Below are 16,160 nucleotides of genomic sequence, written 5' to 3' on the forward strand. Positions count from 1 at the left end.
AATGGGAGCAAATGTACCCTGAGCAAATCTGCAAGATTTAGACAGGTCACAAGAGTCCAGAATTTCTTTGCAGAATTGCTAATTGCAGGGGCTTCAAATATATGTTACCTCTTAGGACACATGCATACCCCATGAAAAGAACTGCTTAGGTTTGTGTCCCTTCAAGAATCTAGCCTTTCGTGAGCATACTTCCAACAGTTGTCATATCTACCTGTCAGATGGCAATGGTAGCCAGTCAGGACTCCGACCTGTCTTTCACAGGTTTTATTTTGGTGTAAAACTATTTACAGTGCAGAACCACAAGGTCATGTCTGCCTCCATCGCTAGCAGAATCCAGGAGTGGTCATTTCCAGGTCCTCCCCCAGCATAAGAGCTTCGTCACCCCCAGCCTTTTCCTTCCTTCTTTGCGTTTTACACCTCTGCGCAGGGTGGGCGATGGAAGCGGCATGCTTCCCTCCTGGCCGGCTTGGCCAGGAGCGGTGCTGAGGCTCCCAGCAGCATCCTCTGGTCCCTTCCCCTCTTCCCCACTGGAGGTGTGGCTTTCCTCACCACAGGGAGAGGAACTGCTTCGCAAGATTTTCGGAGGTTCCCTGTAACCCAACTGCCCCTCTGCTTCCCTACCCTGTTCCGATGGCAGTACCCTGACACTACCTAAGCAAGAAGAACTGCTGCACTAAGGACTTCCTGGGAGCCTATTTTTACCTCTAGCCTGTTCCAAACCTATGGGACGTCACATTTTGGAAATCCAGGCTCACATCGTGACCACATACTGATATCACACTAAACTGAGGTTTCATGTGACCGGGGGGAGAGGAAACCAACCCTCCAATTACCTAGAATATCCAAAGAGCGTTTGCTCAGGCCATTGACAGCCTTTGCAAAGGGAATAGCCAAATGCTGCATCTTCTGGGCTTCCAGCGCTGCACAGCACTCAGGCAGCAGGAGGAAGCTGGAGAGAGCCTCCTGGTGAGGAGAATTCAGTGGAAGGGCAGGAATCAGGTTGTCCAGCAAAGAAGAAAAGATCTACAACCGATTTTGCAAAAAAGAAAGAAAAATAGTGTGTTTAACTGAGTATGGATTGCAAACACCCGCTCCTACCCCCTTACAGTTAGCTTCTTTTTAGCTTTACTTTTGTAAAGTTAATGTAGGAATTGGAGCACACTGCTAAGGCCTTCCTATCGGCTCTGACATCTGTAGGGCTAGGCAGTTCAAAGGGCAGCAGCAAAACAACCCAACAGAAGCCAAGGCTGTGTACAATTGTAATGCACACGGTGCTTTTGCACGTAGCTGTTTGTAACTGTACACACCATCGTGCACTAACACCCTTGATGTCTGTACACAGAGGCGGGCATGTTTTCAAACTAGTGTGCAACAGTGATCTCTGTTCCCCTCCCCTCACTTAAGGTGGATCTAGACACGGGGCCAGAGGACACGCTATAAGTAAGTAAGAAATTAGCTCGTTATAACAAAAGGAAAAAAATCTCTACGGAAAACCACATTTTGAAATTTCCTGCTCTCCGGCACCATCTGGTGTTGAATGTTTATAGCGCATTCAAATCGCTGTTTCTTTACTAATGTAGCCGAGTCCTCAGTGTTTCCACAGATGTTTTTAATACTATCTCTCTTTCGAATGAGAAGGGTTTGAAACTGTTGTGTTGATTTACTGATATTCAGAGGCAACTAAGTCACTGCGCTGCTTCCTATTTCATTCGTAGGCGAGTCAAACATGAGGGGCACTAGCACAGCCCTGCAATGTCAGTATACTTGAGAAAGCACTCTCAGTGTACACACGTATGCAGCAAGCCATTGAGAAGTGCATTCTCAGCACAAACTGGAGCATAACCGTTCCAGCTGCTTTAGACTGACAAGAGGGACAGGGGGATGATATCATATGAACAGCGCGCCCACCCCCCAAAAGGCGCTTGCATCCAGAAGAGAGCGCATGTTATCACCCGTTGTGCACATGCTCTTCGAAATCCATCAGAGATTACAAGCCTAAGGAAAATCAGTCCAGGGGAGGCACTGCCGGTCAGTTTGCTCCTCGTTCCCAGTGTTGCTCCTTATAGAACTCAAAGAGGGAGAAGAAGGATGGAGACAAACCTTGAAATGGTTGGCCCTACAAGTCTCCATGGTGGGAAAAAGTCTCGCCACCGGGGGGGGGGGGGGAACCACTCACACCCAAATGTTGACACTAGGAAAAAGGGGTCTTTCCTCCCTTACCCTGCCAGCAATCCAGTCCCTTGTAGCAAGTTCCTCGAGCATTTCTCTTGCTTTCTGAAGATCCACTGCTATGCAGCAGCCAGTCTCCATGGCAGATCTGGGGGGAAAGTTACCATTTTAACACCTTATACAGTGGTGATTCAGGTTACAGATGCTTCCGGTTACAGACTCCGCTAACCCAGAAATAGTACCTCGGGTTAAGAACTTTGCTTCAGGATGAGAACGGAAATCGCATGGCGGCAGTGCAAGGCCCCATTAGCTAAAGTGGTACCTCAGGTTAAGAACAGTTTTAGGTTAAGAACGGACCTCCAGAACGAATTAAGTTCTTAACCCGAGGTTAAGTGGATGCTCGGGTTGCGAACTTGATTCGTGCGAGAGGTGCGAGAGACGTTCGTAACCCGCAGTCTGTGCACAAATGGGTTGCGATTCTGCGTATGCACAAAGCACGATTTAGTGCTTCTGTGTATGCGTCAAAACCCAGAAGTAACCTGTTCCGATACTTCCGGGTTCGGCGCGGTGCGCAACCCGAAAATGCACAACCCGAAGCATCTGTAACCCGAGGTATGACTGTATAAGAAAATCAAAATAATTTCCTAACGAAACTTCCACGGCGTCTTCTGCATGTTTTGTCCCATGCGGTGAAGGCTACTTACCGTGGTTTCAAAAAACTTGCTGCTAAACAAGGAGAGGAAGAAAATATTGCTTCGATTTCTCTGCAGGAAAAGGAGAAGAAAACCAATTTTAAAAACCAGCAACAAGTCAGCCTGGTTACAGGCGTGTTGGATTTCATACTGCTGTAAACACTCTGTCTGGGGGTACCGGTGGATCATTTAGAAATAGTTTAAAATCCAGCTTACAGGGCAGAAATGACCGGCAGAATCCGCGACCAGGGAGAAGAGTCGGCAGAAGAAGATTGGAAGAAATTCAAGGACTATTTACAGAAATACTATAAAATTAATGAACTTTGAAAAGATGCTGGATTGAACATATGTGGTCTCTAGCTGTTACGATAAAGATAACTGGGATTAAAATTCTTTAAGTCATAAAATTTAAAAAGCTGATTGGAAAATAAGGTGTTAGTTAAAAGGAATGTTAAGAGACTAGGATTTGCTGGATTAACAATTTGAATTAGAAAACAAGAAGGGGAGGTATGAGGAAGTCAAAGAAACATGTTACTGAAAAATTGTTATTGAAATTGATTTGTTTTTAATATTTTTCTTTTTCTTTTTCTTTTTGTGTTTGCATAAAATTGGAAAACTTAATAAATATTTATATATATATATAAAAAATCCAGCTTACAGGAGCCCTAGTAACTGCAATGTTAATACTTTTGGATTATGAAGAGTTCCATATTAACATATTAATCCTATGTTTTTGGAAGCAGGTCCCAGGAAGTATGTTTAGGATTGCATTCTAAATAGAGCTTAAATCTGGGATGGGGAACCTGCAGTTCTCCATAGGTTGTTGGCCTCCCAAATTACATTAGTCTCAAACATCATGGTCAATGGTTGGTTTTGATGGGAGTTGTAGTCTAGAAACATTTGGAGGGCCACAGGACTGCTGTCATAAACAGAAGCAATGGAACACCCAGTTGCCAGCACCCAAGTAAGACTCATCATAAAATTAATTGTCTGCAGCAGGGGTTCCCACACTGTGGACTATAGACCACCAGGGGTCCATGAGTGTCATTCAGGTGTGTCTGTGGATTCATGTGGATTCCATTGCATTATATATATTCACATTGATTTTTAATTGCATTTTTAATTGCTTCTTTTACTTTCTGTATTGTATCTTACTGATTCACAGCCTATGGCATTCCAAGTTGTAATGCAACAAGATATAATTGCTGTAAGAAATAAAAAATAAGACAGCATTGAGCACGGTGCACTGCGACAACAGGCAGAAAAATATTTAAGTAGTCTCCTGAGACCCTCAGCAATCTTCAAGTGGTCCATGACGGGGAAAGTTGGGGAACCACAGAACTGCAGTAAACATGGCAACTGGTTTACTAAAGAACCCTCTTTGAAATTGGCCGGGGAGCCCCAGCCAGATGGGCAGGGTATGAATAATAAAATTATTATTATTATTATTATTATTATTATTATTATTATTAGGCTTGTGCAATAAATTGTAAATCTGTCCAGCATTTTGGGAAGGATCATTGCAATAATAGAATTAAGAGTGCCATATTGACAGAGAACAGAACTGTCTACAGTGGCTCTCCTATGATGTTTTAGTTGTAAAGCCTGATAAAAACAGGATTGAAGCTTTATGCTCTGTTTTTCCTCCTGTTAAAGGAAAAGAAAATATAGACTGCAACCTTTTGGCCATCTGCCGCGTCACACTTTCCGCTGTTGCCAACAACCACTTCTCCATCAGTGCCCTGTCCATCAGGCTAATCTTTGGCAAGGTTTCCATAGAGGTGGGTGTATTTGCATACGCAGAATCCTTCGAAACAAAAACACGCCACATGCAATACAAAATGTCATGTCAAAGAGTATCCCTCGGTGTCACATGGCTAATCATTGATAATAGAAAGCCACCAAGGACAGAGATCATCATCACAGAATTGTAGAGTTGGAAGGGACACCCCTACCCCCACCACCACAAGAGTCATTTAGAGCAGTGTTCCCCAACCTTGGGCCTCCAGCTGTTTTTGGACTACAATTCCCATCATCCTTGACCACTGGTCTTGCTAGCGAGGGATGATGGGAGTTGTAGTCCAAAAACAGCTGGAGGCCCAAGGTTGGGGAACACTGATTTAGAGCAACCCCCTACAATGCAGGAATCTCAACAAGGCAGATGGCCCTTCAACCTCTGCCCATAACCCCCCAATGAAGGATAATCCCCCTCCCACTTTCCGAGGGAGTCTGTTCCACTGTTGAATAGCTCCCACCATCAGAAAGTTCTTCCTGATGTTTAGTCCAGAAGCGGTGCATAGGTTTGGGATGAGGTACGGGCCGCTCAAATTTGGTCCAAATAGTTTAAAACAGGCTTCCTCAAACTTGGCCCTCCAGATGTTTTTGGCCTACAACTCCCATGATCCCTAGCTAGCAGGACCAATGGTCAGGGATGATGGGAATTGTAGTCTCAAAACATCTGGAGGGCCGAGTTTGAGGAAGCCTGGTTTAAAAAATCAGCTGGTGAAAACTTATCTATAGTTAAGAAATAGCTACAGCTACAGTTCACGGTTACAGCTGAATACTGGGACAATTCACAAAATGCCATGCAGAATGTGCAAGTGTATCTATAGGTTTCAATATACTCCAGATAGAATTATCTCAGCAATCCTTATAAACAGCCTGGTTAGGAAGCCCAGAATTATTCTTTCCATACTGCACCTGGGGTCAGGGGGAGGAATGTAGAAGCAGAGAAAGAGGAAAAGGCTGAACACCTTAGGCAAGCCACAATGTAGTGAGTTCAGGCCCAAGATGTGGTTTGAACTCAAGAGTTTCAGCCTCATTATCTTTAGTTATTACTAAAGTTATTATTAGCAGTTTGCCAAAGCTAGAAGTATGCTGCTGCATTATTTTATTTTTCTATGCATTGCTTCCTATAAGCCATCCTGAAGTGCTTTGCAATAGAATAAAAACATATATAAACAGCTCTATAAATATATTTAAAAACTCAAAACACACACAGAAAGAGAGCTCAAGAGAACAACAGTACAGTGGAGCCTCAGCTGTCGAACGTAATCCATTCCAGAAGATCGTTTGACTTCCGAAACGTTCGACAACCAAGGCACAATAGGCGGACAGCAATTTTGATGGGAGAAAATGGAGGAATGCGCCTCAGAAGCCGTTCTGAGGCGCGTTCACAAACGGAAGCATTCAACTTCCAGGTTTTCGGCATTCAGGTTCCAAATCATTCGGCTTCCAAGACACTCGAAAACCAAGGTTCTACTGTACATACATAAAATCAAATCGGATCCAATGCAGATATCCACTGGGATAAAAAACCTCCATTGAGAAGGCTTGTTGAAAGCTGACATGAAAGCTGTGCCCCCATCCTGTAGAAAACATCCCAAAGTCAACAGAATATACAGAAAAGGTGAGCCATCTACCTGCGTCCGAAGCACTGTGGCAAAGGTGACGTATGGTCCAGCAAAAATCTGTTTTACTCGGACACCCAGCAATTCTGCAATGAACATGAAAGCGGATCAGCCCTAAGTGCTCAACCCATGTTAACTGGGCTTCTTTTCCTGGTACATTCCCTTCCCTCTTCTCCTGGGATCATCAAAGCAAATTCTACAGGAACCATTTTGGGGTGTCCATAGAAGACTATTTAATCAGGAGAAGCTGTGCAAGCCCTGAGTCAGTACCTTAATGCAGCGGCGGACGACCAATAAACTGAGTTTGAATCTGGGGAAGACAGTTCTGTGGCTCCTGGGTCAGAAAGAAAGGGAATGGGAACCTATGGCCCTGCAGATACTGCTGGACTACAGCTCCCTGCCAATTGGCCAGGCTGGCTGGGGCTGATGGGAAATGGAGTCCAACGACATCCACAAGCACACAGATTCCACATCCCTGATACAGGATACAGACCACAGGAGATTCAGTATTAAATATACATTATAATAATGAAGAGTATGTTCGTAGTCTTCACAGAGCCAGTTTCTTTTCCAAACATTGTTGCTGTTTTTATTTTCTATGGTGTACAAGTCTTTTGTACACTTTTCAGAAACGCAGGTGAATCAATTAATTTAATTTTTGAAAGAGAAAAGATGTACCATTAGGAGAAACCAGAGCGCTGATGTTAAAACATTGTCTCCCGTCGCTTTTGCTAGAAGATGGTCCGCTTCCATTGTGCTGCTGCTGGGGTCCACGTCCAAAAGATATCAGTTGGCCAGAAGCAGAGATACAAACAGTGTGATAGCTGTTTGAGGGGAGAAAAAAAGGGTACTTTTATCTATATGCACCTTACAGAATATAACTAGAGGTCCAGCAGTGAAACTCTTTGTTTCTGTTGTATCAGTTAAATGACTCTTCGTATTATTTAAGACATTAATGTACTGCTCAGTCATTAGCATTTCTAAGCAGCGTACATAAAAAATAAAGTGTACAGAAAGGCAATTGTAAAATGCAATGTCAGCTCATAGCAATGGATATAATTTTCTGTTTTACAATTTAGAATACCGGTACTCATTTAAACATCCTTAAAATATCAATGACTACCCTTCTTCTCATTCCATGGTTCATTTTGCATATCATAAATCCCTGAATTTTTTTACAAAAACTAAACCATTCAGTATTCTGTTATTCAAAACTTATTTACACTGTTGAATTTAACTTAATGCTGCCAACGTTTTCAAGTGTACACAATTTCCCCCCATATATTTAATAAATGTTTTCCACCCCTCTCTAAATGTTTATGTTCTTCTTGTTCTCTTATTCTGTATGTTAGCTCTGCAAGCTGTGCATATTCCGTCAGCTTAAGTTGCCATTTTTCTTTAGTTGGGACCTCACTCGTTTTCCATCATACCAATGGATTTTGACAAGTGTTGTGGTTTTTTTGCTTGCCAGGATTTCCATGTCCCATTACAGCAGGGATGGGGAACCTGCAGCCTTCCAGAGCTGGTTGGACCCCCCGCCCCCGTCATCCTTAGCCAGCATGTTAATGTTCAGGAATGACGAGAACTATAATCTAACAGCATCTGCAGAGCCACAGATTCCCCATGATCTGTGCTTTACAATTTCACTGATGTGCCACTTCACTTTCACAAAACAGCCCCATCCAGATGAAATTCTGTGAATCGGTGTAAGCAGGGAATGAGGTGTGTCGACCAGCTCTGACACCCTTATGACAGCCTACTAGCTTGCCCCACTTCCTGAAACACATTCAGACACAGGAGAAGTGCCAATAAACAGCAAGCAGGTATTGCATGACATCAGGACCAAGACCAACGTTAAAAAAGGTAAAGGTAAAGGACCCCTGACAATTAAGTCCAGTCACAGACGACTCTGGGGTTGCGGCACTCATCTTGCTTTACAGGCCGAGGGAGCCGGCATTTGTCCACAGACAGTTTTTCCGGGTCATGTGATCAGCATGACTAAGCCGCTTCTGGCGCAAGAGGACACCGGAACCAGAGCAGCACACAGAAACGCTGTTTACCTTCCCGTCAGAGTGGTACCTATTTATCTACTTGCACTTTTTGGTGTGCTTTCGAACTGCTAGGTTGGCAGGAGCTGGGACCGAGCAAAAAGAGCTCACCCCATCGCGGGGATTCGAACCGCCAACCTGATCAGCAAGCCCAAGAGGCTCAGTGGTTTAGACCACAGCACCACCCGCGTCCCCTGTAAGACCAACGTTACATATGAGTAAGGCTATGGTACATACCTTCCACACGCCAGATGAGAAACTGGACCATCAACTGACTCAAGTTTCTCGGGGCCAGTCTTTAGGGCTGAAGAACTACGCCCCAGTTGTCCAGCGCTGTCATCTCCAAATGTGAACACACTGCCGTTCTATTCAGAGTTTTGGCAAAACAGAGTTCTAGCATTAAACTATTATTACTCTTGTTAATAATGCCTATTGCGTGTTTCCAGTTCCAAGAAAATAAAACGGTTCAAATTTCTCATTCCTCTTGCAACCCCAACACACTGCTTTTGTAAATTATCTGCCATGTTTCTTATCTGTTATGAAGGGACTATAGCTCAGCAGTACAGCATGCAGAAGGTTTAAGAGTCAACCCCAGGTATCTCTAGGTAAGGGCTGTTTCCTCACTTTCAGGCACAATCTGGTGCTAGTCGACATCAAAAGGTTTGGGGTGTACCAACCTGAGTGAGCACAGCAGTATGTTCATCTCCACAGCTGACGTAAATCACATCAAGTTTCCTCAGAGCAGCTATTGAGTGCGGTTTGAAGATTTGCTCTGTTGGAGAGGCATATTTGCTTATCATAATGAAATGCATTGTTATGTCCAATATTTTTTTTAAAATGTCATTATGCTACTTTCTGGTCAGATTTCAAATTCACTTCCTATCAAGGCAACCATAATTTTGGAAGACTTTTTATTTTAAAAACTTAAAGCAAAGCAAAACAAAACAAAACAAAAGCATATTAAGTGAGAAAACAGGGCCTCAAACAGAGAAATAAATAGGACATATGTAATATTTAAAGGTCTGGTGAAGTGGTCTGAACACTAATTTTAAAAGAAGCTTCCGTATAGGGGCTTAATATCCCAAGGGAGTTGTTGCTAACAGGTTCTCTCAACCAGAATTGGGAGAATCTAGATTAATTGAGGAAAAATATGGCTTATCTTGTGATGCCAACAACATTGTGTGGACACTGGAGAAAGTGGAGCCTTGCATGCATGAGGAGCACCTATTCCACAACCATCTTGAAGCACCCTAACTTGTTTATGCTCTCCAGGATGTTGTGGAATCATCAAAACCGCTTCCACTTCAGTTTTCCACCTCAATAGTCCTTGCTTCCTTGGGCAACCATTTCCCAAACCATTACACAACCCGCAAGTGGAAGCAACCAAGAGCTGGTCATCAAGGAAACATGATTTTAAAGACCATGCTTACCTTTGGGGTCGGCCTGACTCAATCCCAGCTGGTGTGCATTGTTCTTTCCCCATCCGTACACAACTCCGGAAAGGGACAGGGCAAAACTCTGTGACCCACCGGCAGACACTTGAGCCAACGGGATGCCGTCAAGAGCAGAAATTTGCTGCGGCCCAGCCTGGTACGTGACTTCTTTTCCAATACCAAGCTGGCCGTGAGTGTTTTGCCCCCATGAGAAAACTCTGCCATCTTCATTTGAGGAAGAAGGGGAGGAAGAAAACAGATCACGTATTTACACGACAGCCTCCTCACAAGCCAGGAAGACTGGCAAACCTTTCTTCATTGCGGGTATCATTTTCACACCAAGCTGCCTGCTGAAGAACCCCTGGAAACACCAGAGGATTTCAGGGTCTATTCCAGAGCAGCTTTTCCCAACCTTGACAATCCTTCACCTCCCTTTGGGCTAAAGCTGGAGCTGAGATATCTCTGGTCTGTGGGCCTACTAGTCCCATCAAGCCTCCCCACTTGGCCCCACAAAAGGCCATTTCAGCCATGCCAACCCTACCTATACTACATCAGGTTTGGGGCAGGTGAAAATAGGTGCCTGCAATGCCCTATGCAAAGCACTGAGCAAGACAGAAATATGAAAGAGGAGGAAAAGGTCACCTGACATCATTGTGGTGTCAGGTGATTGATAGGTGGGAGGCTCCACCCACCTATCAAGCTCCACCCACAAAGGGTCGGGGAGGTAACCCTTTTGCCCACTAGTCAGGGCCAGTTCCATACTCCGGGATTAAGGCCTGCCTAAGATTCCATTGAAGCCATAGCTCTATTGGTTAGAGCATGGTGCTGATAACTCCAAGGTTGCAGGTTCGAATCCCCATATGGGACAGGAGGGTGGACTGGATGATCCTCAGGGTCCCTTCCAACTCTACAATTCTATGATTCTATGACATTTTGAGACTCTATTATTACAACCAAGCATTTGAAGCAAATCATAGAAATGGGGCAAAGTTTGAAGTGAATGGTTACCTTTCGCCAGGGCTATTGAGTGATAGTTGCCACAAGCAACTTGTATTATTTTGTATTTAGACAAACCATCCACCTTCCTGTAAAAGTTATGAAAATAAAAGTTTAGATTTTACAATTCAGAAAAAAGTATTGGGACAGAATAAATTTTAAGTCAACATCCTTAGGCTTATATATTAATTAGGGTTATTTATTAAACATGTTTAGGGGAAGCAGTTTTATTTTGATTGACACTTTTAGAATGGGGGTTTAGGCATTTAAACAGGTTGATGCTGTTTTCTTTTTTAAAAAGAAAAAGGTTGGCCAATTGGCCTGGCAAATAATGGTAAACTATTTTTAAATCATTAAAAAAAAAGACAACCAGCAAATTGCTAATGTGCCGATGACAAAATAAATCATTGCTATTTTAAATCAATGATTATAACTGAATGTTATGCTAAATTTCCAGAAATGCAGATGACTCATTGAAGCAGTCGTTCTCTTTAGCTTTTAACCAGAACACCAGGGTCAGCCTACAGCAGTAATATGTATTCTTAAAGAAAATAACAAGCAAAAGGCAAGAGGGAGAAGTAACAGCGACTATTACAAAACTGAAACAAAGTTTAAAGGCAGCTGTGCTAAGCAAGCAATCAGCCAGGGAGAAGCATTTCCTTCCCCAGGATTTTGACTACAAACAACTTTCTCAGTTTTTTCTTATCTGCAAGAAAGGAAAGCCATATAGTTCGATAGCAGCACCCATGGTTTGCATGCAGAAGGTCCCAGGTTCACAATTCCTAGCATTTCCAGGTAAGGAAAGGTGAGCAGGTTTTGAAGAGGCAAGTACAGCCCAGATCTGAGGCAGAAGAGAGAAAACCTCCCAAGGCTGTCAGGAAAAAGCATAGCTGAAAGGGGATTCGAACTCCCCTTTCCCTGGATGAAGTCAGTACAGTTGGACCTTGGAAGTCGAATGGAATCTGTTCCAGAAGTCCGTTCGACTTCCAAAACGTTCGGAAACCAAGGCGCGGCTTCCGAGCCGGACGTTCGGGTTCCAAAGAATGTTTGCAAACCAGAATACTCACTTCCTGGTTAGCGGCATTTGGGAACCAAAACATTTGACTCGCAAGGCATTTGTCAACCGAGGTACGGCTGTATTCCCACATTTACAACACAACTCTGTTTTGGCAAGTGCCGAGAGTATTATTATTATTAATAATAATAATAATAATAATAATAATAAATTTTATTTATATCCCGCCCTCCCCGGCCGAAGCCGGGCTCAGGGCGGCTAACAACACTAAAACAGTGCAACATTATAAAAACATTATAAAAATTAATTAAAATCTAAATTGATGGCAACCATAAACTAAAGTTTTGTAAAGATTGCCAAGGAGGGAGTCAGGCTGCGCCCTGACCAAAGGCCTGGTGGAACAGCTCTGTCTTGCAGGCCCTGCGGAAAGATGTCAAGTCCTGCAGGGCCCTTGTCTCTTGTGACAGAGCGTTCCACCAGGTTGGAGCCACAGCCGAAAAAGCCCTGGCTCTAGTTGAGCCACTTAGCTGCTTACTTTGGAATCAGACGCTCTTTTAATTCTCCGGTGCCCAGCTGTCCAAAAGCTCCAGCTCCCCATGAGAAAACTCTTCCATTGTTGCAAACGGCCAGTGAGTGCTCCTTCCCACAGCTTACGTGGACAATGGTTTGTGTTTCCAGCGCTTGGATTTGCTCTTTCAGAGATGGACACATAAAAAAGAATATTCATTTGTGTAGCCAGAGGGGTCATTGACATAGTTAAATCGTCTAGAAAGGTAAATGGTGATTACTTGGGTTCGTGAACTCCCCCATTTGTGAGTCAAGATACCCACGGTTTGATCTTGGTTTATTTTGGGTGATTATAGTTAGAGCAAACCATAGGCCCTCAAGTTTGAAGGCCATAAGTTACAGCAAGAGTGGAGGATTTTGATCTCAAAAAGGGGGAGGGCATGCACCCCAGGCTTGTTTCTATTAATGCTAAACCATGGTTTAACATCTGAACATGCCACTTAATGTGATTTTTAAAAAATGACTAGCAGCCTCAAACCACCACCCCAAAAAAAACCCCACACCAGTGCAGTTTTGAAACAAGTGGTTAAAATCAGAGCAGTCTTCAAAGGTTCAGTCTGCCATCTTCAATCAAAATGGCGTCCACTTGCATCCAAATATAGACAAAATCCTGCTCCTTGACTTCAGAAACCATCACGCAAAGCTTGAAGTAATGAATTAGCAGGTGTCCAAATGAATAGCAAACAGATGAATAAACAACTTTCCAAAATATATAAATCTATTATTTATTGCACAATCTATATAAAGGGCATTTTTGTTGTTGCAAAGAATAGATATGATGGGTCAACTATCCCAAGCACATACCACCCAACTTTTGGGGGATGAGAAAGCAGGACATCTGCACACTCTTTTCGCCAGGCAGATACACAATTTGAAAACGGAAACAAAGCAAAAAAAAAGCATTCTAAAAACGTTCTTAAAAAACAATGCCCGTGTAAAGCATCTAAAAGCAGTTAAAAACATTATTCCTTTCAGTGATCTTACAAGTTGGCAGGTTCAGTGAGACTGCAGTTTGGTGCAGGGAAACATATCAGGTAATGGCCCATGGAGTATGGGGTTAAAGAGACCCCATCCGCTTCTGTAATGCGTGTGTCAGGAAGGTAAGAAAGCAAACTTGAAACACAGAAGAGGAAAACAACCTTGCTGTGCAGATCTGGTGAGAACAACAACAACAACAACAACAACAACAACAACAACAACAAAAATTTATTTATACCCCGCCCATCTGGCTGGGTCCCCCCAGTCACTCTGGGCAGCTTCCAACAAAACACTAAAATACAACAACCTATTAAACATTAAAAGCTTCCCTTTAGATGTCTTCTAAAAGTTTGGTAGTTGTTTTTTTCTTTGACATCTGGTAGGAGGGCGTTCCACAGAGCGGGCGCCACTACCGAGAAGGCCCTCTGCCTGGTTCCCTGTAACTTGGCTTCTTGCAGCGAGGGAACCACCAGAAGGCCCTCGGCGCTGGACTTCAGTGTCCGGGCAGAACGATGGAGGTGGAGACGCTCCTTCAGGTATACAGGACCGAGGCCGTTTAGGGCTTTAAAGGTCAACACCAACACTTTGAATTGTGCTCGGAAACGTGCTGGGAGCCAGTGTAGGTCTTTCAAGACCGGTTTTATATGCGGCCGCTCCCAGTCACCAGTCTAGCTGCCGCATTCTGGATTAATTGTAGTTTCCGGGTCACTTTCAAAGGTAGCCCCACAAGAGAAAGGGAACTCTTCCTCTTCCTAAGGGACGAGGGTGTAACAAAAGAAAGGCAGTGACCAAAAACAAGTAGTTGCATTTGTTCCATCCCTTTTCTAAAGGCAGTCTTGGATTAATTACTGCTTCCGCGCTCCTTATGAAAGCAGTATTTTCCAGGAAACTTATTTGCTGAAAAGAGCGTGATGCGAAATGGCAAAGGGTCATCAAGCCTCCACTTGCAGAGCCGTCTAGTTTTTTTGTTTTTTTCTGGGAGCCTAATTTCAGCTTGGACAAGTGCCCGGAGCAGACAAAAAAACCTCATTATCTCAAATAACAGGGAGGCCAGCTGGTGGCAAGAGCGCGCAGAAGAGAGGAAAGGAAACCGAAAGTGTCTTTGCAAAGCGCGCCTCCTCACCAGAGGCTCTTATAAAAGGATGCGAGTCAAGGCTGAGAAGCGGAAACTGAAACTTAAAAGGCGCTCTCAGGTACAGCGGTGGCTCATCCCTACGTGGCGGGGAAAGGGCTGAAATATTTTCTCTCGGTGGGCGAGAAGAAGAGCCCCCCGCCCCAAACCAGTTTAGAAGCAGCCGAGTGGTGCAGCGGTAAAACTGCTAGCACATTTGCTAAGCAAGGTCCGGTATGGGTTCAAATTGGATGGGGTGGACCAGGGGTTGGAATAGATGGTCCTTAGGAATCCCTTCCGACGCTACCATTCTAGGATTCTATTTAATTTCAAGCCCCCAACCCCGGGGGTGTCCCCTGGTGGGAAGGGAATGGCTTGCGTTTCCCCACAACATCCTTTAGATGTTTGCCCCCCTCGCAGGTGTGTGTGTGTGTTTCCAGTCTACAAGCAGGAAAAGTTGGAAGGAAGGATCCTTGGGATACAGTATTATACACAAAGAGGGACGAATATCCCAGCTCAGCAAAGGGAGAGAGGGGGAAGCGAAGTTTTTGCCTTTGCCAGAGGACGTCTACTTCATTTTTTTCATTTTCACCAACAGTATTTGCATGCCCGGCCAGGAATGTACGGGCAGCTCACATCAATGCATGTATTATTATTATTATTATTATTATTATTATTATTATTATTTGTAAACCGCCTTCACCCGAGGATCACAGGGCCGTTCGCAACATAAAGTGACAACATGAAAACGCAAAACAAGACAATAAAACAAAAGCAAAACAAACCAATACACCCCCCCCCCAAAAAAGCAGCATTTAAAATATTCTTTCTGGCTTCCTTAGGAATTAAGTGCAAGGAGGAAGATGCTCCGTTCACTCGACGGGGCGTGTGATCTCTTAAGATCGGGGCCTCCCCTCCTTCTCTCCCCTTTGTGATGGAAAGAGATTTCCCAAGTTTAGAAACTGCGAAGTGAGAAGAGGGTTAGAGATGGTAGAAAAAGACAGGCGCGCCCCCCCCCCGACCCTTCGTGTAGTGTCCCTACCTGGCACGTGGGCGCGCCGCTGCCCCGGGGGGAGCCTCCTGCCCAGCTGCCCCTGGGCGTTGTCCCCGCAAGAAGCCACGCTGCCATCGGCCCGAAGCAGCAGCGAGTGCCGCTCCCCGCAGGCCACCAGCACCACCTCCGGCCCGCCGGGGGCTTCGGGGGCCCGACGGAAAGGCAGCGGCTCCGAGACCCCCTCCTCGCCCAGCCCCAGCTGCCCGAAGGAGCCGTTCCCCCAGCAGCACAGCATCGTCGGCATCCTTGCTCCCTCCCTGCCCAACTTCGGTTCAACTTTCCTCCGGCTGGCTGAGCACCTCTTGCGCGCAACTGAGCTCTGGGCCTGAACGGTGGCCAAACCGCGCCGCCTCTCCCAAAGGGCCCCGCCCACAAAAATATTCGGAGGATCGGAATCGGGGAGTGAAGACTAGAATCACAGCATCGTGGAGTTGCAAAGAGACCTCCAGGGTCATCTATTCCAACCCCCTGCGTTGCATCCCTCTCCTTGCTGGAGGAGTAGGGAGTTTCCTTTTTGCTTGTCACACAGCTCTTAAAACCTCAGGAGGACGGATAAGAAGACCTTAAAAATAAATAAATGCAGGTATTGTTGTTGTGTGTTTCTTCCCCCTGTTGGCAAGCATACTGTATTTTTATCTCTTCCATATTTTTATTATTATTGATACAGCAAGATAAGAAGAAAGAGAA

General features: G+C 44.7%; 1 protein-coding gene across 1 annotated transcript in view; it reads right to left on the minus strand.

Moving 5' to 3' along the window:
* Positions 1-15,839, minus strand: part of LOC310742150 (putative E3 ubiquitin-protein ligase HERC6) — a 28,908-nt gene extending 13,069 nt beyond the window's left edge. The window contains exons 1-12 of the mRNA XM_083571106.1: positions 15,462-15,839; positions 12,299-12,455; positions 10,761-10,837; positions 9,750-9,977; positions 8,997-9,091; positions 8,557-8,684; positions 6,950-7,095; positions 6,284-6,357; positions 4,541-4,668; positions 2,874-2,933; positions 2,221-2,317; positions 834-1,023 (exon numbers count right to left, since the gene is read on the minus strand). Coding sequence (XP_083427232.1) covers positions 834-1,023; positions 2,221-2,317; positions 2,874-2,933; positions 4,541-4,668; positions 6,284-6,357; positions 6,950-7,095; positions 8,557-8,684; positions 8,997-9,091; positions 9,750-9,977; positions 10,761-10,837; positions 12,299-12,455; positions 15,462-15,717 — 1,636 coding nt within the window. The 5' untranslated portion in view covers positions 15,718-15,839. The remainder of the gene's footprint in view (positions 1-833; positions 1,024-2,220; positions 2,318-2,873; positions 2,934-4,540; positions 4,669-6,283; positions 6,358-6,949; positions 7,096-8,556; positions 8,685-8,996; positions 9,092-9,749; positions 9,978-10,760; positions 10,838-12,298; positions 12,456-15,461) is intronic.
* Positions 15,840-16,160: the final 321 nt, after the last annotated feature.

The sequence above is a fragment of the Podarcis filfolensis genome (genome assembly GCF_964270895.1).
Source record: "Podarcis filfolensis genome assembly, chromosome: 9".
NCBI classification, from domain to species: Eukaryota; Metazoa; Chordata; class Lepidosauria; order Squamata; family Lacertidae; genus Podarcis; species Podarcis filfolensis.